Source organism: Moschus berezovskii, chromosome 15 (assembly GCF_049115385.1).
Source record: "Moschus berezovskii isolate FMDL1 chromosome 15, NW_MosBer_1.0, whole genome shotgun sequence".
In the NCBI taxonomy this organism is placed as follows: domain Eukaryota; kingdom Metazoa; phylum Chordata; class Mammalia; order Artiodactyla; family Moschidae; genus Moschus; species Moschus berezovskii.
Window position 1 is genome coordinate 55,095,133 of NC_142474.1, and position 21,622 is coordinate 55,116,754.

General features: G+C 41.5%; 2 protein-coding genes across 3 annotated transcripts in view; one reads left to right on the forward strand and one right to left on the reverse strand.

Annotated features, from left to right (window-relative positions):
• NMT2 (N-myristoyltransferase 2) overlaps positions 1–12,972 on the forward strand; it is a 56,704-nt gene extending 43,732 nt beyond the window's left edge. The window contains exons 9-12 of one of the 2 annotated variants that reach the window (XM_055429221.2): positions 4,093–4,263; positions 8,804–8,971; positions 11,018–11,155; positions 11,512–12,972. In XM_055429221.2, coding sequence (XP_055285196.1) covers positions 4,093–4,263; positions 8,804–8,971; positions 11,018–11,155; positions 11,512–11,532 — 498 coding nt within the window. In that variant the 3' untranslated portion in view covers positions 11,533–12,972. Of the gene's footprint in view, positions 1–4,092; positions 4,264–8,803; positions 8,972–11,017; positions 11,156–11,511 lie in introns of those variants that run through there. The other variant, XM_088844062.1, reaches the window with a different exon arrangement.
• Positions 12,973–14,144: 1,172 nt separating this feature from the next.
• Positions 14,145–20,621, reverse strand: RPP38 (ribonuclease P/MRP subunit p38). Its single transcript, XM_055429231.2, has 2 exons — positions 20,394–20,621; positions 14,145–15,719 (listed from the first exon to the last, which is right to left on the reverse strand). The coding sequence occupies exon 2, from the start codon at positions 15,706–15,708 to the stop codon at positions 14,860–14,862; it is 849 nt and encodes a 282-aa protein (XP_055285206.1). The 5' UTR covers positions 15,709–15,719; positions 20,394–20,621; the 3' UTR covers positions 14,145–14,859.
• Positions 20,622–21,622: the final 1,001 nt, after the last annotated feature.

Genomic DNA, 21,622 nt, shown 5'->3' on the forward strand with positions numbered 1-21,622 from the left:
TTTTATACACATTTCAGTGTATGGAGAGTCCGATGAGTAATGCATATTAGTTTGACCATGGGAAAGTAGCTCTGATTCAGAAATAGAGTTTGCTTATGAAATTTAAGATTTTCTCAGTTAAGTCACTGGAAATTTTTTTTGCTTTTTATTGAAATCTCAGAAAACATTGCCATCTGACTCTTTCAGATTATGCCAAAGCTTAAATTTCTACCTCGGCATGACATTTCCCTCCACCTCTTCCTGAAAACAACAGCTATTATATAAAATAGAATTATTTTTTTGGCCACACTATGCAGTTTGCAAGATCTCAGTTCCCTGATCAGGGATTAAACACAGGCCACGGCAGTGAAAGCCCAGAATCCTAACCACTAAGCCACCAGGGAACCCCCTAGAGTATAATTTTATATATTAAAATTTATGTCATGCTTCAGTAGATTTCCTGGAGAGGATATGACTTTATGATGTTAGAAAGAAACAAGCTTAGGTTCTGAGATACATAAGCCATTGTTGATCAGGAAAAGCACATATTCTTCCCCTGTTTCTAGGACCTTTTATGTTTCATAATTGGATGTAGTCTGATGTTTCCTTCTGCTTTAACTTAGCTCCTGCAAAAACTTGTTTGAAGTGCTTGAAAATTGCCAAGTTTATATACTTTCTCACTGCCCATTTGCCAAAATATACTGTTTCACTGAGTCCTCCTTATCTAAATTCTGTTACCCATTTTCCTAACCTTAAGAGAACTGAGGTAGCAGTTCTCAAAGTGTGGTCTAGGGGGACTCCGGGAAGTTCCCAGAACACTTTGGCGGGGGGGTGGGGGTGGGGGTGCTGTGAAGTCAGTTTTTTAGAATAACACAAACATAATTTGCATCTTTCATCATCTTACAAGTGCAACGTGCATTCTTCCAGAGGTTAAATAGAATGTGAACTTATATATTCTTTTGCTTTAAAATTTCTAATTTAATTTCTAATACAATAAATATAGATAAATATAGCCCATGTAAACAAAGCTCTTTGGGAGTATTAAATGGTTTTTAAGACCATAACAAAGTCCCAGACCAAAATCTTTGAGAACTGAAGATTTAAGGATGTCTACCTGGCAAAAAAGAGATTTTGATTTTAGTGATTTCACAATGAGTGTTCAATGAATAATTGTGCTGCAAAAGCATATTTTGCTCCAAAAAGGAGTTGGCAAGCTTTATTCCTCATTTGTGAATGTTCTCTATGAACAGAGAGGATGTATCCTGTTACCATCATGAGAAAATCTCATTGTTTGAAGCTCATTTTATTTCATTTCATTTATTTTGAGCTGTGGCATGCAGGATCTTAGTTCCCCAACTGAGGATCCAACCTGTGCCCCCTGCAGTGGAAGCATAGAGTCTTGACCACTGGACCACGAGGGAAGTCTCGATATCATTGATTGTTATTGAATCAGTAACAAATGCAAAAACAGTCTAATGTTGAGAAAGGCTATTTAAAATTTATCAAGGTCATCATCATAGCAGAAAATAACCTTTTCAAATGACCGCAGTGTGCATGCGGCATGGGTTTGGTCTTCCTACCAGCATTTCAGAATGTATATTTATCTCATTTAACACCATTGAGCAGTCACATAGGTTTCCCTCTCCCCACAAATTGCAGCGTAGAAATGCTCTAAATAACTAAAATTGGCTTACAGAAACAAAAGGAAAATATTGGTTTCATGCCTGGCTTGCACTTGACTGCCAGGCCATAGAAATGCCATCCCTTCAGAGCTGACAGTGTTTTTTTTCCATGTCTGCAGCCTTCACCTCACCCTATTGGGTAAATGATTGTGCTAAAAACCTAAAAATTGGTGCATTCATTCAACACCTATTCAGGCCATTATAACCAAGGGTTAAGCCTTGGATGGAAGCTGGGACCTGGAGATTTCAGGTCCTTTGGCTTTGTTGTTGTTTAGTTGCTAATGCTAAGTCGTGTCCAAATCTTTTGTGACCCCATGGACTGTACCCTGCCAGCCTCCTCTATCCATGGGATTTCCCCAGCAAGAATACTGCCATTTCCTTCCCCAGGGGATCTTCCCAACCCAGGGATCAAATCCATGTCTCCTGCATTGACAGGTGGATTCTTTATCACTGAGCCACCTGGAAAGCCTTCCTTTGGCTTTGAGATCCACAGAAATGCTGGAAGTCTGAATTTTCTATTAAATGTCAAGGACTGAAATTCTCTTAATTTAGAGTATTAAACTATTTTAGTTTCATTATGGTGTCTTTATAGATTCTGTAAATCATAACTGAGTTCAGTTCAGTTCAGTTCAGTCGCTCAGTCGTGTCCGACTCTCCGCGACCCCATGAATCACAGCACGCACATAGTAAATACTCAGCTAAGGACTGTTGGGTCTGTACGTACAAAGAACACCTCTCCCGTCTCTTCCCAACACGAATCAGTAATTAACCAGCATTCCTGTCACAGAACCTTAGTAACCTCAACATGACTACTGACATCCATCAGAGCTGGCATTCAAGATGAAAACCCATTTTCCACCTTGGTGTTCTCTAACCACCACTCTGGGGGCATGTAGGAATTGTGATGATCTAATCTTAGAGGCAGTTTTAATTTAAAAGTGCTCAGAAATAATTTAGGACAGATTGGGTAGAACAGATTTATATACAAGTTATTTGTCACTTAAAAATTTATCCAGTATTTCTTCAAGGAAAAAAAAAGTGTCAAGTTAACTAGAAGAAATGAAGTTGTTTTTGTAGTTCAGTTCAGTCATTCAGTCGTGTCCGACTCTTTGCGACCCCATGGACCACAGCATGCCAGGCTTACCTGTCCATTGCCAACTCCCGGAGCTTGCTCAAACTCATTTGTAAGTATTAGAGTTTTGTCTTTGTACAGACAAGGAATGTAGTGAGCTTTCTCACTTCTAGTGTCAAGTGTCCTGGTATCTGGACACTTCTCATAGTTGGCGTCTTAAGCTCTTTTAAGGATAAGCACTTGAACAAATAAATCCAGATGGGGCCTTGTCCCGACCTTTGAGGGTTTGTCATTCCTATTTGTTGTCTTTGTTCAGTCACTCAGTTGTGTCCGACTCTTTGCAAGCCCATGGACGGCAGGATGTCGCCAGGCTTCCCTGTCTTTCACAATCTCCCAGAGTTTGTTCAGACTCATGTCCATTGAGTCAGTGATGCCGTCCAACCCTATGGCCTTATGTAAAAACTGTGACTTACGAGATGAAGGATTCAGATGCCTATTATGATCACCTTTTAATTGACCAGCATTAGTCATTTAATGACCAGCAAGACCAAGGCTGGTACTTGGCAACTAGCCATTCGTTCTTGGTAACTAAAATGCCTTTCTTCCCATTTTGACTGTTAGGATTGACTTTTCTTTCATTTTTGTTGCTCATGAGAACAAAATAGCTACATCTTATTCATGGGCTATAGGGCAAAATGAGTTTCTCAGCCATTCTCAACTGTGTTTCCAAAATGTCAGACGTGGCAGTCTTACAGCATGATACTCCAGAACACATGCTGGGATTGTTTTGCCCTGTTATGTAGGCCAGCAGTCCCCAACCTTTTTGTTCCTAGGGACTAGTTTCATGGAAGATAATTTTTCCACAGACTGGGGTAGGGGGCGGGTGGTTTCAGGATGATTTGAGTACATTATATTTATTGTGCAGTTTATTTCTATTATTATTATATCAGCTCTACCTCAGATCATCGGGCATTAGATCTCAGAGGTTGGGGATCCCTGGTGTAGGCTGTTAAATTTCTTGGCATGGGTATATAGGTGAATTTGTAGTGTTCCCATTGATTTTGTTTGGGTCATAGGCAATACTAACCAAAGACCTGGTACACAAAGATAGGATAGAACACATTGTGTAGCTTATGTGCTAACCTAGTACATCTCAAGCTTTATGTGTATACAAATCACCAGGGGATTTTGTGAAATTGCTTATTCTGACTTGGTAGATCTGGGGCAGGCCCAAGATTGTGCATTTCTAACAAGCTCCCATGGGATGCTGATAATGTTGGTCTGGGGACCACATTGGCTCCAGGTTTGTTTAGTCCTCTTATTTAAACCTCCCCGTTGGTTTTGTGTTCACTCCAACAGGTTACAAAAACTTCAGGCTTGAGGCCAATGGAACCAAGAGATATAAAAGCTGTTCAAGAACTAACCAACACATACCTGAAGCAGTTTCATCTAGCCCCGGTGATGGATGAAGAGGAAGTAGCCCACTGGTTCCTCCCTCAGGAGCACATCATTGACACTTTTGTAGTGGAGGTAAAGATAAGGTGATAAGATGGTACAGAAAAGTATGAAAATACTATGCAGTTGAGTCCATTTTCCAGAAAGATCCTAGAGTACCCATCTCCCTCTGTGTCCGTGACTCACTGCTTCTGTACCAGGTTTCTGCTCACTCCGTTAGAACAAGCTGTTCTTACAGTTTCCATTCCTGGCACAAGAGCACACTTTTACTACTGAATAATGGGAAATCAGGATACTGCTCTGGTGTTGCCTGTGTGATTAATTGCTTCTCTTGGTTTTGAAAAGGACAGTTTGGATGACCTCATCAGAGATGAATGGTGTCTCAAAGTTTAATACATTGCTTTTGCGAAACTGATTGGAATTGAACTGCTTTTGTTCAGGATGGCATAATTCAATCACTTCATTCAGCCTTGTCTTCTTGATTTGTAAGTTTTTCTATAGGCTGAATACTAATACTTTGTACTGTGGTCCATTTCTGCGTTCTCCATTCTGTCCCGTTGATCTCTGTGTCTGTTCCCCTACCAATATCACACTGTCTTAATTAATCTAGCTCTGTAGTAAGCCTTGATATCAGGTAGAGTGATTCCTCCCATTTCATTTTTCTTTGTCAAGATTGTTTTAGCTAATGTAGTTCCTTTGCCTTTGCATATAAATTTTAGAATAAGCTTGTCTTAATTTACAAAAGACCTTGCTGGGATTGTGATAATAATTACATGATATTCGGCAGGATTGCATTAATTTAGGGAGAATTAACATGTCTTCCAGTCCATGAACATGGTATGTCTTCATTTATTTAGGTCTTTTAAATTTTATCAGCAGTCTTTAATTTTCAGCATCCAGATCCTATACATTTTTTAAAGTTTCGTTTTCCACATATTCCTTGTTAGTATGTAGAAATGTAACTGGTTTTTCTGTGATACTCCTGTATCCTGCAGCCTTGCTGAAATCACATATTAGTTCCAGGAGTTTATTTGGAGATTTCTTGGGATTTTTACATGGATAATTGTGTCATCTACAAATAGAATCGGTTTTGCTTCTTCCCTTCCCATCTGTATGCCTTTTCTTTCTTTCTCTTGCCTTATTGCAGGGGCTAGATCTTCTGGTACTTCATTGCATAAGAGTGGTGAAGGTTGACATCCTTGCCTTGTTGCTGATATTAGGGGAAGAGCATTCGGTCTTACCCCATGACTCTTACACAATTACGTTAGCGGTTGGTTTTTCATGGATGCTTCTGATCAATTTGAGAAAATGTCCAACTTGCTGAGAGTTCCCATCATGAATGGATGTTGGATTTTGTCCAGTGCTTTTTCTGCTTCAGTTGATATAATCATCCGGTTTTTCTTCTTTAGTCTGTTGATATGGTATACTTATTTACTTATTTTCAAATGTGTGGCCACCTCACATACCTAGGAAAATTACCCTCTTGGTTATGGTGTATAATTCTTTTTGTACATTATTGGATTTGGAGTGCTGATATTTCACTGAGTTATTTCCTGAGTTCATGAGAGATACTGATCTGCAGTTTCTTTTTTTTTACTGTCTTTGGTTTCTGTATCAGGAAACCACTGACCTCATAAAAGGGGCTGGGAAGTGTGACCTCCTCTTCTATTGTCTAGAAGAAATTGTATAGAATTGGTGTTAGTTCCTTAAATGTTTGCTAGGATTCTCTAGTTGAACCCATCTAACCTTATAAAATTCTCTCATTGTCTATTAATACAGGCAGACCTCATCTTATCACACTTTATTATACTAGTCAGATAGAGCATTTTTAACAAATTAACAGTTTATGGTAACCCTGTTGGTGCCATTTTTGCCAACAGCATTTGCTCACTTTGTCTCTCAGTGTCACATTTTGGTAATTCTTGCAATATTTGAAACTTTTTCACTATGATCATATGTGTTATGGTGATTTTTGATGTTACTGCTTCGAAGTTCAGTGATTAGCATTTTATAGCGATAAGGTATTTTTAAATTATGGTATGTATATTGTTTTCTAGACTTAATGCTGTTGCACACTAATAGACTACAGTATAGTGCAAACAAAACTTGCATATAAACTGGGAAAACAAAAAACTCATGTGACTCACTTTATTGCAATATTTGCTTTATTGAGGGGGTCTGGAACCAAACACGCAGTATTTCCAAGGTGTGGCTGCATATCATGTTTGCATGATATATCTGTTTCAGTCCTTTTACTTCCAACCCATCTATGTCATTGATTTTGAAGTGATATTTGGGCCACATTTCCTTATGTACTCTGCAGAATTTCTTCTGGTTGGTATGTTTTGATTATTTACATCTGATGATAATTGATATATTAGAGCTTAAGTCTTCCATATTATAAAATATATTTTCTGTTTTTTTCTTCTGGCTCTTGTCCCTCTCTTTATCCTTGACCATTTTTGGATCTATCTTGATTTATTTATAGTGCATTTCAGTATATTTGTATAAGTCTTATCTGAGTATGGGGCTTCCCAGGTGGCACAGTGGTAAAAAATCTGCCTGCCAATGCAGGAGACACAAGAGATGCGGGTTAGATCCCTGTATTGGGGAAGGAGATGGCAACCCACTCCAGTACTCTTGCCTGGAAAATTCCATGGACGGAGGAGCCTGGTAGGCTACAGTCCATGGGGTCCCACAGAGTTGGATACGACTGAGCGACTTTCCTGCCTGGAAAATTCCACAGAGGAGCCTGGTGGGCCACATCCATGAGGTCACAAAGAGTGCTTGTGCTTGAACACAAGCTAGCAAGCATTTGAGTATTAAAGTATATAAATATAAATTATCAGTCCTCTGGTATCCACGTTGCACCACTTCAAGTGATTTTAGTTCCATTTAGGTCTCTTTACTATCTCAAAGTTTAAATATCACCATCTTGAGTATCTTGAGATTTCCTTTCTATTTGAAGGATGTTCTTCGGCCAGTGTTAAAAGTATGTCTGCTGGCAATGAATTCTTCTAGTTTTCATTTGTCTGAGAATGTGTTTATTTTCCTTCTTTCCTGAAAGAAGCTTTACCAGATACAGAATTCACAATTGATGGTTCTTTTCATTCAGCTCTTGAGCCACTTGCTTCTGGCCTCTGTGGTTTCAGGTGAGTAGCCATTGTCATTTGAATTAGTATTTCCCTGTAGGTAGTGAGTTGTTTTTCTGTGGCTACTTTTAAGATCTCTGTCTTTAACTTTGGGAAATTTTATTATGATATGGATTTCTTTTTGTTATCCTCTTGGTGATGGACAGAGAGGCCTGGCGTGCTGTGATTCATGGGGTCGCAAAGAGTCGGACACGACTGAGCAACTGAACTGAACTGAACTAGAGTTCACTTGGCTTCTTGAATCTCTTCTTAAATCTCTGCCAGCTCTGGGAAGTTTTCAATCATTGTCTCTTTCAGCCCATTTTTTTCTTTCCCTCTGGGTCTCCAGTGATATGAATGGTGAATCTTTTATTGCTGCCTCACAGATCCCTGAGGCTTAGTTTTTTTTTTTTCAGTCTGTTTTCTCTCGTTTCAGATTGGGTAAATTCTGCTGGATTCTTCAAGTTCAGTGATTCTATCATGTCATCTCCACTCTGCTACTGAGCCCATTCAGTGATTTTTTTTTCTCTTAATTTCTGCTATGGTATTTTAAAATCCTTAACAACGCAGAAAATCTAGGCCTTTAAGTAATCTCTAATACTTGAGCTGCTAAGACAGCACAGTAAAGAATCAGTTGAGCTTAACATCTTTAATTTTTAATGTCTGAAAAAAAGGATTAATGAATCAGAAGCACTCAAAAAGTGAATAAATCCATCCCTCTGGAAATTCCTGCTAAAACAAATGCTAGCAATGACATATGTGGTCTCGCCTCTGCAGCTGTATAATTCAAATACAGCTTGAATTCTTCGCAGACTTGCATAGTTACCACATATATACCTAGTTACCACAGCTAACTGAAACAACCCAAACAATATTGACTAATTTCTTGTATTTCTTGTACCAGTGATGGTGAAACAAACACCATCTTTTTTGCATCCCTTTTGATATTTGATAGCTTCAGATTTTCTCAGTCATTCATATACATATACTTTGGTGCAGAATCAATGCCTTTTACAAGCTTCTAAAAAAAACAACTCCCAAACTGTATCCCGCTTCACTTTAAGCTGATAAAATGCCTGCCTTGTGCCAAGAAGATGTTAGATATTACACAGTATCCTTTAGTTGGAAAAGGTAGCATCCTGATCCTTAATGATCTTATTCCTGCAAAAACAGTGAATTGACTTTTACCACTGTCCCTATAAGTCTGTAGTCACTAGTCAACCAGAGAGAAGCATTCCTTCTTAAGAACTTGCTGCCAGGCACCAGTGAGCATTTAGGCTGAGGCACATCTCCACACTTTTCCCTGGCTCACTGCTCAGCACGCGGTAAGGGCTCCACGTCAGACCTGGAGGATGGAGCAGGAGCAGTTGCTCTCCATTCTGATGGAAAGCTATGGTGCAAGTCAGAGATTACGAAGTGAGCTTAAGTGCCTGGATGAAACTTGTTCGAGGAGATGTTTATCTGACGTTACCTTTGTTCTTTAGAACTCCAGTGGTAAACTAACTGACTTCCTGAGCTTCTACACACTCCCCTCCACAGTCATGCACCACCCAGCTCACAAGAGCCTCAAAGCCGCCTACTCCTTCTACAACATCCACACGGAGACGCCCCTGCTGGACCTCATGAGTGACGCGCTCATCATCGCCAAGCTGGTAGGTGACTCACTCGTGGCTGTCCTGTGTGTGCGTCTCCAGATGTGTGTGTCAAATTATATAAGTATCTCGTATTTTCTTCCACACAGAGGAATTCATTTGAGATATTTTACTGTTGACCATCAATCAAAAGAAGAATTTTGATAAGAGGTTTTCTCAAAAAACTTTAGTGACTGTTTACATCATCAACTCTATTGTAACTTAACCAAAAAGACATTTTGTACAAATCAGAAACTTTTAACCCTTATATGAAAGTACATGGGACTTCCCAGGTAGTCCAGTGGTTAAGACTTTGCCTTCTAGAGCAGAGGATGCAGGTTTGATCCCTGGTCAAGGAGCTAAGATCCCCAATGCCTTGCGGCCAAAAAACCAAAACATAAAACAGAAGCAATATTTTAACAAATTCAATAAAGACTTTTAAAAGGTGGTCCATATAAATCTTTAAAAAAAATAAAAAACATAAAATTCATAATAGAAGGAATATAAGAAAATTACATGATCCCGTTATACAGGCATCTACCTTGGAGATATTGTGGGTTTAGTTCCAGATGGTTCCAGATCACTGCAACAAAGCAAGTATTGTGATAAAGTGAGCCACATGAATTTTTGGTGTCCTAGTGCATATAAAAAAAAAATTCAAAAGTTATCTTCACACAATAGTGTGGTCTGTTAAGTGTGCGGTAGTAACTAAATAACTTAGAGATCTTAATTTTAAATATTTTATGCCTGAAAAAAACATGCTATCCATCATCTGAGCCTTCAGTGAGTTATATTCTTAACATCAGAGATCACAGATCACTGTAACAACTATAATAATGAAAGAGTTTGAAGTATTACAAGAATTACCAGAATGGAACAGAGACATGAAGTGAGCAGATGCAGTTGGAAAAATGACCCTTATAGATTTGCTCAATGCAGGGTGGCCACAGACCATCAATTTGTAAAAAACACAGAATCTGTGACATGCAATAAAATGAGATCTGCCTGCATAGGGAAAATGTGAATGTTGTGTTACAGTGAATAACTGGCAACAGCAAGTTTTTTTATTCAACTAAATAGTCTGTGAATTTTGAAATTAAGAAGTTTAATTAATAAAATTATTAAGAGGATTTAAAACGAAAAGAATTAAATTCAAAATGTGCCTTAATGGATTTGCATTATTTTTTACTTCCTCAGTATAGTAGTTAGGATGATTGTTAAATTCTTGCTACAAATAAAACATTTTCTTTTAAAAGGTAACAGAAATCAGCTGATGTAAATGTTTTGATATAAGTACTGAATGAGAAAATATTGTCTATGAGAAATAGGGAGCTACACATCAAAAGTGTTTTCCTTTATTCTTCTAGTGTTTGATCACTGGAAACATTTTTTTTTAATCTATTAGAAGTGGACCCCAAAATCAGCATTTGCCTTTGATTCCTTGATCTTGTAGCTCATTTTCAACTACCTCCCCACAAAAGGCCAGTAATAAATTATTTAAAGTAAAACCCCTGAGAAATAGAAATGTAGGTACTTCATCTGTGTCACATTATGTATAGTATTAACTAGTATTTTTTAATTCTGTTTTTACTATTACAATGTTACTAAATTTATTTCCCAGTAGTAGCCAAAGACAAATACACAAATTCAAGTCTTTACAGGTTTGGTTTCTTGGCTGTAGGTTCAGGTAAGTCAGAAAGGCCAGTTACTCACAGTTCTGGAGATGGGGCCATCTAGACAACTATTTCCTTCAAAAACTGGGGCAAAATATTTCTTGAAACCTTAATATTTTTTGTCATTGTTAGCCATCAGACTGTATTTTTTGATTCAGCATTTCTGGATAATCTTGTTGATTCCATCATATTCACTACTTGCTAGTTTAGTAGGATAGTTGTAAACTGAATTATTAACGCATAATATATATTGCAGACATTAAACCTCATTATAAATGCATATTCAATTCAAGCTACTAGTAGGAGAATGAAATGTTATACTGAAATACATCGTATACAAAATACTCTAAACCTTTGATGCTTTAACATTTAAAAAAAATTTTTACATTGACAGAAAGGATTTGATGTATTCAATGCACTAGATTTGATGGAAAATAAGACATTCTTGGAAAAACTCAAGTTTGGCATAGGCGATGGCAATTTACAGTATTACTTGTACAACTGGAGGTGTCCAGGAACAGAGTCTGAAAAGGTGAGTGAAGTTGATGAGTCTTTGTAAACTTGATAAACTTAACCTACAAAACCCCATACTTGCTTCTCGTCAGAGTGTTGAGAGGTTTTTCTTTTTTTTGTTTTTAGTAGCTTTTTAAAAATATATATCTACGGGACTTCCCTAGCAGTCCAGTGGTTAAGGCTCCGCGCTTCCACAGCAAAAGGCAGAGGTTCAATCCTTGGTCTGGGAACTAAGATCCCACATGCCACATGGCAAAAAAAAAAAAAAATTTAATAATAAAAAATAAAAGAAAAAAATAAGTATCTGTTGTACTACATTGATTTAATTTTTCTTTCTCACTTGTGTTTACTATTCCATCTCTTCCCTCCCTTTAGGTTGGACTCGTATTACAGTAGATCAATATTTCTATTGATATTTCTAGAACTCTGACATCATCATTCGTTAATACCCTAAAGATTCCCGGAACTGCCATTCCAAAGAAGAATAAAAGCACAACTCATGTGGCATCGAAGTGTCAGTAACAGAAGAGATGGGAAAGCTTCCATCTGTGACCACACATGTAGAACACATTTCTAGCTGACATTAACATCCATCCTTTTTTTCCACTGTTGACCCGTTTGTAGGAGGGACGCAGAGGGTCCAGAGCACATTCCTCTGGTTCTTAACCTTCTGGCTGTCTCCTGATGAAGAGGAAGGCGTTTCTTCCTCTCTCTGGAAAAGGGACCGCTTTTCTATGACCTGAACAGAAGTCACAGAATTGTGTAAGAAAATCTTTGCCACTGGGTGGAGATAAACTGCTGCATTTCTGTTTATGAAGTGATCTGTGGATCCGTGTAGCAGAATGAGGAAGCCACTCAGAAAGTGTTTACTTACATCACCATACACGATCTCATCGGAACCAGCACTTTTGTAACTCAGTGACATGCAGTGGGTGTTAAAGTGAAGAGCAAGATAAAAATGTCCTGGGACTCTCATTTCTCAAGAAGCGAAGTTGCCAAATCAGTAAACACACAAATTGTACTTTGATCTCCAGCAGGATGATGGACTGGTTCCAAAGCAAGGTTTGGGGCAGACATGAAGTGTGCTCTCTGAAGAGTGTACACCCCTGCCAAACTAGACTTCTGCTCCTGCACAGATTCTAGTTTCTTCTCAGCAACAGCCAGGATATGTGAGGAAAAGGAAATCAAAGCCCGCAAGTCAGAAGACATGCCCAGAGGAGTTCATTAGTGCCATCAGGACACTGAGAGTTTGAATGTTTTTTGTTACTAATGCAGAATTGCACATATTCCTCTACGCTGACTTTTAACTTACCATGAAAGCTGTCCTGCCCTAGGAAGATGTCTTATTTGTAAATAAGTCTCATAGTTTTGTTACTGATGGTGTTTTTATCTAGGATTTGAAAAACTTCTCAGTGTGCATAAATACGTATATATATTGCCGATAGTCCAAGGGGAAAAGATTCTGGATGAGGCCACCTCAACTGGCCTTGACTCAAATACAACAAAGTAGATACTTCCTGCCTTTACGTACCAGTGCCTCGGCCGTTCGGTCCATAAACATCTAGTTCCCTTAGACAACAGGATGGCCTTCCTTCATGTTATACGTGGTCAAAGGAAACAATCATACCTTATACCAGGCAGGAGATGGCAACCTGTGGCCCGTGAACTAAACTCAGCCCATCGCCTTCTGTACAGCCCAGGAGCTAAGAGTGGTGTTTATATTTTTTTGAATGGTTGAGGACCAAAAAAAAAAGACAAAAGAATAACATTTTGTGACACAAAAATTACAGGAAATTCAGATGTCAGCATCCATAAATAAAGTGTTGTGGGAACATGGCCATGGTCATTCATTTGTGTTGCCTGTGTGTGGCTGCCTTACTCTACTACAGAGTTAAGAACTGTTCTGACAGAGACTATGAACCCAAAGGCCTACACATTTACAGCCTGGCCCTTTACAGAAACAAATTCTGTCCCCCCTGATTTCCCCGAAGGAGCTGAGAGCAAATTTCTGAAGCTTCTGGTCATCCGGAAGGCCAGCTCACAGCTGTGATGCCCTGGGACCTCCACTAGGGGGTGCGCGTGGGCCCCCTCAGTTCAGTTCAGTTCAGTCGCTCAGTCCTGTCCCACTCTTTGCGACCCCATGAATCATAGCAAGCCAGGCCTCCCTGTCCATCACTAAGTCCTCCCTAATTGAGGACAAGTGCTGTTTTCCTTCTTGAAGGCACAAGGTAGATTTCTCATATACGATGATTCAAAGCCAAATGCACTACCATTTTTTTCCTAACAGGAGCAGGATGGATTCAGCAGCAAAAGTGAACCAATTCACTGAAACACCAGAAGTAAATGAGATTTTTAACTTAATCTGCAGAAGAGGTTCCAGTTGAGAATTATGTCCCACTCATTTTTATGGCAGTCTTATACAAAGGTTTTCGAAAAATCGCTTGATTGCCACTCAGAAATCTTGTACAGGCTCACCTCATGATAGAACTGTGGCAGTTACTCTGTTCACTTAAATAGTAGTTGTTGTTATAGGGTTCATATTCTTTTACTCATTTTAAATTCAGTAGTTAATAAATGACTAGCACATCCATCTCTTTATAATGTAAACATGTTACCAATGAGCATTTTAAAATAGAGATTCAGTAAAACAGCTCATGTTTATAAAATAGCTGTTATTATAGAACCAAATTTCAATGTAATGTATAGAGTCATAGATTCAAACAACCACACTATCCTGTGTCTTTTGTCAGCAATGGAAATGCTCTAGTCCATGACATATCCTTGCCACCCCACCTTTTTGGTCAAGATGACATTCAGTCTATTTAAGAAACAGGTGGCATAATCCACAGATCAACCAGAATTTAGGCTAAAAATAAACTTTAACCCAATTCCTTCCCTGTAAATTACAGAAAATACCTTTTCCAAACAACAACACTATAAATAGCGATGCTTTCACTCAGAGCATCAATTATGCTCCACATACTAACACAAATGACCCTCTCACGGCAGACCCACATCGGAGCATACAGGGTCCTCCGTTTACTTTTTTATTCTCTTTCTGCCTCATTTCACCTATTTCCATCATACTTTTTATACATGTTAAAGTTCCAAGGGGAGAAAACAATAATAAAATTCCAAGGAAGTAAGTTAACCATATAAAGTGGTGAATTCTAGTCAAAATAGCTTACCTAGCATTTTCTATGTTTAGCCTTTCTCCCAAGCCCATACCTACCTACAAAGAAAGGCAAACTGACTGTAAAAATTAATAACGTATTACTTCTGAGAACAGTGTATTGCTTGGCATTTAGTATCTTTCCCCTACATGGATGGTGCATCTGCAGTCTAGCCTCATCTTTCCCCCCCAACTGGAACCATGTTTGTGTGGCAGGTTTTCCAGGTTTGGGTGGAAAGATGTTCATTGTTGCAGGATACAGATGTTCTTGCTCACAAGCGCTGTACCAGCCTTTTAAAAAATGAATTTATACCAGCCTGGACCTCCGTTTCAATAAAGCTTTGTTTTGATATTCACACTTCTTAACAGTCTCTGCACTTGGTGTTTCTAAGCTTCAGCCTATCTGTATTCTACAGTCACAGAAAATCTTACACATGTGAAAGGAATGACACTAAATAGTCCCAAGAATATATGTGAAAGTCATTTTATTCATTTCAAGTCTTCTTAACGAGGTGTCATTTACAACTATCAAGTTACAGGTTTATACAAGATTACTTTGAAGCTGTTCTTTTACTTTTGGGTGGTTTCCTTATCTTATTGGGGTTTGGAATCAGTTTCTTTATTTTTAGGGGTTGTAACACTACAGCCTGCTGACCCTCAGCAAGCTTTCTCTTGGGTTTAGAGAGGTCTTCAAAGGAAGTGTCCAGAATCTCTTCACCTTGGCTTTCCAAAGATTCTGTCTGCAGATTCTCCCCAGGGTCTTCGAGTGCATCCTGGAGCCATGCCACATTCAGACGGGGGACTCTGGGGAGGATGGCCCTCAGTTCCTCCCCAAAGGCAGTAGTGTTCCTCTTGAACCCCAAGGCCAGGACGCATTTTAAGCCCAGGACAGGTGCGAGCCTCTCGCTGAGCCGGGGAACCTGGCAGGCGGGGACACCTCTGCTGACACTCAGCTGCACCAAGTGTGAGGTCACGATGGCTGGCTTGGCAGACTTACACGCCAAGGCCAAGAGCAGCTCATTCCTCTCTAGCGCTCTGGTGACCTCGTTGATGCCGATAGCAAGCTGCTTCCTGACGTCGGCCGGGGTCCACCCTGATACCTGGGCATCACCTTCGGGCTTTTCTTTCTTCAGATCCTCACCAGTGTCCACGTCTGTGCTGCTCGTGTCTCTGCTTTGTGTTTTCAAAGGGGGCTGCTTTTTCTTTCTCTTCCTATCCTCAATCTTCTGAAGCCCGAGGGACTGAATTCTGTCCTCCAGGGTCTGCAGTATGAAGTGCATGTCCTCCCTGTCCAGGGCGCCCCAGCAGATGCTGTATGGGTTGTTCAGTGACGTCTTCACAGGTAGAGGTCTCGTCTTCCGCACAGAGCCCCTCCCTGGTGCTTGTGGGGCTGCAGCCATACTGAAAAATCCTTCACAGGGGAGCAAAACAGCAAAGGAAAATTCGTGTTAACTAGACATGCGCATCTTAAGGATATCTTGGTTGTGCTCTTTCTGATTTTTCAAAGACTAGACTAAGCCTACTTAAATAGGACATGTATATACTTACATATATATATATGTAAATATATAAATATGTAAATAATTATATATATATATGTGTGTGTGACCATACACCTAATCTCTAAGTCATTTATTTTCCCCATTTTTTTCTATAACTTAGTCTTCCTTCATATACAGGCAATTTGTGAATGTTTTGCCTTACTGCAATCACAGTGAAATTCTATGTTTCCTTTATTGAAAATGTTCCAATGTGGCTACTTGTCATAATTATTTATCTTCTTCAGTACCTCTGGTATTAGTCTGATAGATTTCTGACCATTTTCTAAATTGCTTTCCACTTAGGCTTCTATTTATCCATTCAGCAAATACTCACTGAGCACCTCTACTCACAGTCATGGGCACTGGGATTCAGCCTTGAACAAGTTCCCATGACCACCTCTGTGAGTCCCCAAATCCCTCTGCCCTCAGCACAGAATCTCTGAGGGCCCTGGAAGCCTCTGCCATTAACCAGGTGTGATTTTTAAAGAACTGGGGCCATAATATATGCACATGACTGAAAATCTGAATGATTTATTCTGTGCCCTTTTGTAAGTCCTCCTCCCCTCCCTGGACCCTAAGTTCCTTGTCTGTCCTTCCTAAAACATGATACACAGATTCCCTCTTCCTCTGGTAAGTCCAAGCAGGTTGTTCCTCTGGCTGACAATGTGATGAAAACAATGGGAATTTTGTAATGAAATTTAAAGATAACTAATCTGTTAAGGCAAAACAGAGGGATGATTGCTGGCAAAATGTTACAGATCACTGTTCTCAGGAGCATGTCCTGATAATCCCATCCAGAGGCAACTGCATGTTACTCTCTTCTGTATTCTTGCTCACTTCTTGGGCTTACCTGGGAACCATAGGGACCCATGTTGCAAAACTGAAAGAAGGTAAATGAGCCAGCTCTGGAGAAGTCTGGAGTTTGGGACTGTCCCTGTTTTCAGGTAACCAGATTTTCTCATTCCAGATTTCTCCTCATGCCAGGTCATTCATCCCACAGATGCCCCCCACCCCCAAGTGGCCCAGGCAGGATTAAGGATGAATTCCCCTCCAATAAACACCTTAAGAGCCTGGCTGCCAATGCTGAGGAGGAAGTCAGAACAAGTAAGACACTTTTCAAGAAATATTAGATTCTCACAAAATTCCATGAGTGGAGGAGGAAACAGGCTCAGGTTAAATACCCTGCCAGAGTCACAGCTGGTTTCCCAAATCCAAATTCTATGCTCTTTCAATCCTGGCTGCATCTCAAAAATAAGCTGTGACTTTTTAAAGTATATAGATGGTTGGTCGTTACCCTAGGTCTCCTGAATCGAAATCCCTGAGAATACGGCAGGGCTCCTTTACTTGTCAAAAGGTTGCCCAGGTGACTGATACAGAACTGGGATTGGGAACCATTGCTGCAGGATGGGTGCCTTTCCACACTTGACATCCCTGAGACAGGGTCTCCTGACCTCTACTGGCCTCTGAAGTTCCTCCTGTGTCACCTCACAGAAAACCAAAATTCAGTTCCCTGGAGTGAAAGCTCCTGCCTTGTTCCTGTCAGTATGTGAACGTGACCTTCCAAGATGTTCAAGCTAGGTTTAGAAAAGGCAGAGGAACCAGAGATCAAATTGCCAACATCCGTTGGATCATCGAAAAAGCAATGCCTCTTGAGAAACCTGTATGCAGGTCAGGAAGCAACAGTTAGAAGTGGACATGGAACAACAGATTGGTTCCAAGTAGGCAAAGGAGTATGTCAAGGCTATATATTGTCACCCTGCTTATTTAACTTATTTGCAGAGTACATCATGATAAACGCTGGGCTGGAGGAAGCACAAGCTGGAATCAAGATTGCTGGGAAAAATATCAATAACATCAGATATGCAAATGACACCACCCTTATGGCAGAAAGCAAAGAACTAAAGAGCCTCTTGATGAAAGTGAAAGAGAGTGATAAAGTTGGCTTAAAACTCAACATTCAGAAAACTAAGACCATGGCATCTGGTCCCATCACTTCATGGGAAATAGATGGGGAAACAGTGGAAACAGTGACAGACTTTATTTTTGGGGGCTCCAAAATCACTGCAGATGGTGACTGCAGCCATTAAAATTAAAAGATGCTTACTCCTTGGAAGAAACGCTATGACCAACCTAGACAGCATATTAAAAAGCAGAGACATTACTTTGCAACAAAGGTCTGTCTAGTCAAAGCTATAGTTTTTCCAGTAGTCATGTATGGATGTGAAAGTTGGACTATAAAGAAAGCTGAGCACTGAAGAATTGATGTTTTTGAACTATGGTGTTGGAGAAGACTTGACAGTCCCTTGAACTGCAAGGAGATCCAACCAGTCCATCCTAAAGGAAATCAGTCCTGAATATTCATTGGAAGGACTGATGTTGAAGCTGAAACTCCAACACTTTGGCCACCTGATGCGAAGAACTGACTCATTGGAAAAGACCCTGATGCTGGGAAAGATTGAGGGCAGGAGGAGAAGGGAACGACAGAGGATAAGATGGTTGGATGGCATCACTGACTCAATGGACAAGAGTTTGAGTAAACTCTGGGAGTTGGCGATGGACAGGGAGGCCTGGCGTGCGGCATTCCATGGGGTTGCAGAGAGTCAGACATGACTGAGCGACTGAACTGAACTGTTCCTGTCAGTGGCGCCCACTGCTGGAGACTGGGTGTCTGTCTCCTAAACTTCCTTCCAGAGCAGCCCTGCTCATGCCAGTCATAGGAGTCGGCTCCTCCCCTCCAGCTCTGCAAGCTGGAGACTGCTCATCCAAATCCAGTGACGTGACTGGCAGAGGCTGGCAACAGGTTGAAGGTGGTCAGGAAGAGGGAATTAGGTGACCATGGAGCAAATACGGTGATCTAACAAAGCTTTTGCTGCACACAAGCTACGTTCACGTGCCTCCGCATTCAAACAACAAGGAGGGACATCCCCAGCGGTCCAGTGATTAGGACTTTGTGCTTTCACTGCAGGGGGGCAAAGGTTTGATACCTGGCTGGGGAACTAAGATCCCACAAGCTGCATGACCAAAATACCCCCAAACAACAGGAAGTTGGTACTTAAGCTCGGCATTAGCTCCTCCCATCTTCAGAACCTAGAGGGGGAGACCAGAGCCAGATAAGTAGAATCTCATGGGATATAATCCAGAACTAAAGTGGAAACAAGTAACAGCGTTGGAGAAGGAGAAAATTAGGAAGGGCCTGCTGAGGTGCCTCTGGAGGCTTTTACTGCCCCAAAGATCAAGTGGAAATTTATTAAGGTGACATCCAAGGGTGCCCATCTCCCCATCAGCCTTTCTCCTTATGCCCCACCACTGAACCACTTACTATTTACCGAGGCCACCAGTCCAGCCTTCCATGGCCTTATACCCATTCCCTCTGCCTGGAAAATGAGTCCCACCCTCAACACCCCCACCACCTCTTACTTGAACAAGTATTTGTGGATTATACACAATGCACCAAGAAAGATTATGAATTAAAAACAGCTACTGAACTCACTGGGCTTAATGTCTATGAAAGAGACTCATAAGCAAAGCATGTGATGCACTTTAAGGTCAGGGCCCTGAGGCCTGACAAAGTTGAGGGGGTCAAGAAGGGCGTTGAGCAGGTAACCATATATTTATTTATTTGGCTGCACTGGGTCTTAGTTGCAGCATATAGGATCTAGTTCTCTGAGCAGGATTCCAACAAGGGTCTCATTCGTTGGGAGAACAGAAGTGTCAGCCACCGAACCACCTTGGAAGTGACCTATTAACCCACATCTAAAGAATCCCCACCAAAAGGAGTACCTATTCGGGAAGAGCATCCCAGGGAACTGCATTAAAGGAAATAATGTCAATGTCGCTGAGGCATGGATGTTAGAGAGTAGAAAAATACTGAGAAAGGGAAGGACCAGATGGTGAAGACTCTTAACAGCCCTTACAGTGGGAGCGGCTGTCACGTTCAAAGCAGCGGAATGGCACAGCTAGAAAGACGTCATACAAAGATCTTGGTGGACTCGAGCGAGGAGGAATTTTTACCAAGACTGGAAGCAGCAAAGAGGACTCGGAATAGTCCTGGGAAGATATGACAGTGACCTTCACTAGAGTAGCAGATGGACGGAAACACATGCTAGTTGAAACAGGAGGTACAATCCGCCCGATTTAGTGATTAACTGGGAGTAAAGCCGAGAGAGGACTCAGGGAGGACTCTCGGTTTCCGGATCTGGTAACCGATCCCCGAGGTCATCTCTCTCTGGTCTGCCGTTTATCTAGTGCCGACCTGCTATTCAGCACACACGACTGGAGTTATTTTCTTGTCGGCCTCCACTTCTAGGTTGCGGAGAACAGAAGGGCCGGGTGGGGCTTTGTCTGATTGCTTCTCGTATCCAAAAGACACTCCAAACAGAGCAGAGCCTGAGCCCGGGCCGGGACGCAGGAAAACACGCCGGTACGGGGAAGCCCTAGGTATCGGAAGCTCAGAAAACTGCGCGCGCCTGGCCGAGTCGCCGGTTCGATCCCAACCAGAGCGACCCCTCCGGATCCCAGATCCCAGCGTAGAGCCCTCCACTCACGTTTGCCTTGGCGCCGGCTCCACGTGGCCGCGCTGCGCGTGCGCAGAGCCCGCTCCTGGCCAGGCCTCTGCCTTCCAATGCGGTGGGGCGGGGGCTGGAACCGCTCAGAGAACACTTTTAATTCTTCTGCATCCGACCACTCCCAAACAGGAAAGTCTGCCCAGGGCGTCGCGACAGAGTTCAGGAGTTTAGGAGCTGGGCGGAGGCGCTGGGAAACGCCCTCCAGCGGCAGTGCGCAGGCGCAAGGTGTGTCTCGCGAGATCTCCAGTTGCCTGGTAACGGGCAGCCAACTGTCTGCTGTCTGTCCTGAGGACCGGTGTACCGGTTAGACTCCACAGGCTAGTTCTTGCTCCAGTCGTCGCCGCTTCTTTCTAACCCAATTTCTGCCTTTCAGCGCCTGGTAGTCTGAGCCCCTCTCGCTTTTCTGTTTTCGGCTTGCCAAGTGTTAAGTGTTAGTCGTTCAGTCCTGCCCTACTCTTTGCGACCCCATGGACTGCAGCTTTCCAGGCAAGGATACTGGAGTGGGTTGCCGTTTCCTTCTCCAGGGGATCTTCCCGACCCAGGGATCGAACCCGGGTCTCCTGCACTGCAGGCAGATTCTTTACCATCTGAGCTACGAGGGCTTGCCAAAGAGATGCTAAACCAGTGCCCCCTTCACCGAGTCTCTGCCGAATCCCAGGCAATGTGGAAATAAAGAAATAAAGATAAATGGGAGACGGGGAGGTGGTGAGGAAACCATGCACTTACAGGCAACGATGTAGACGATCTTGAGCCTCTGGAAAGAGGCGAATAAAGGCTATCTTGAATTCTGTGAGAGCAGTTCAGAGAATTCCAAATATTGTGACTACTCCAGCCAATGGGGGCTTGAATGGTTACGAATGGAGTCGCTGGGAAGTCATAGACAATTGTAAGACAGCTGAAGAACATTTTCAAGATCAGGCTTCTGAATCTGTTGATTTACTCTTGTCAAGACCGAGACCATAGTTTGCTTCTGACCTAATAAGCCTCCTTCCTCCTCACACACTTTCTTTTCCTTTTTCAGTCTAACTTAGCACTTTTATTCCTCTTCTAAATATCTTCCTCTTTTTCTCAGTCTATTCACCGCTCGTTTTGTTTTGCATCTTTGGTCTGTTTAGCTTCAATTTTCATCACCTACATAGTACCCAACTGGCCGTAAAGTAAACAAAACAAGTAACTGTGCGTGTGGTCAGAGTATTGCAGGTCACTCC

Excerpts from the sequence above, each read along its gene's own strand:
- RPP38 (XM_055429231.2), bottom strand. The coding sequence starts at position 15,708 with ATGGCTGCAGCCCCACAAGCACCAGGGAGGGGCTCTGTGCGGAAGACG.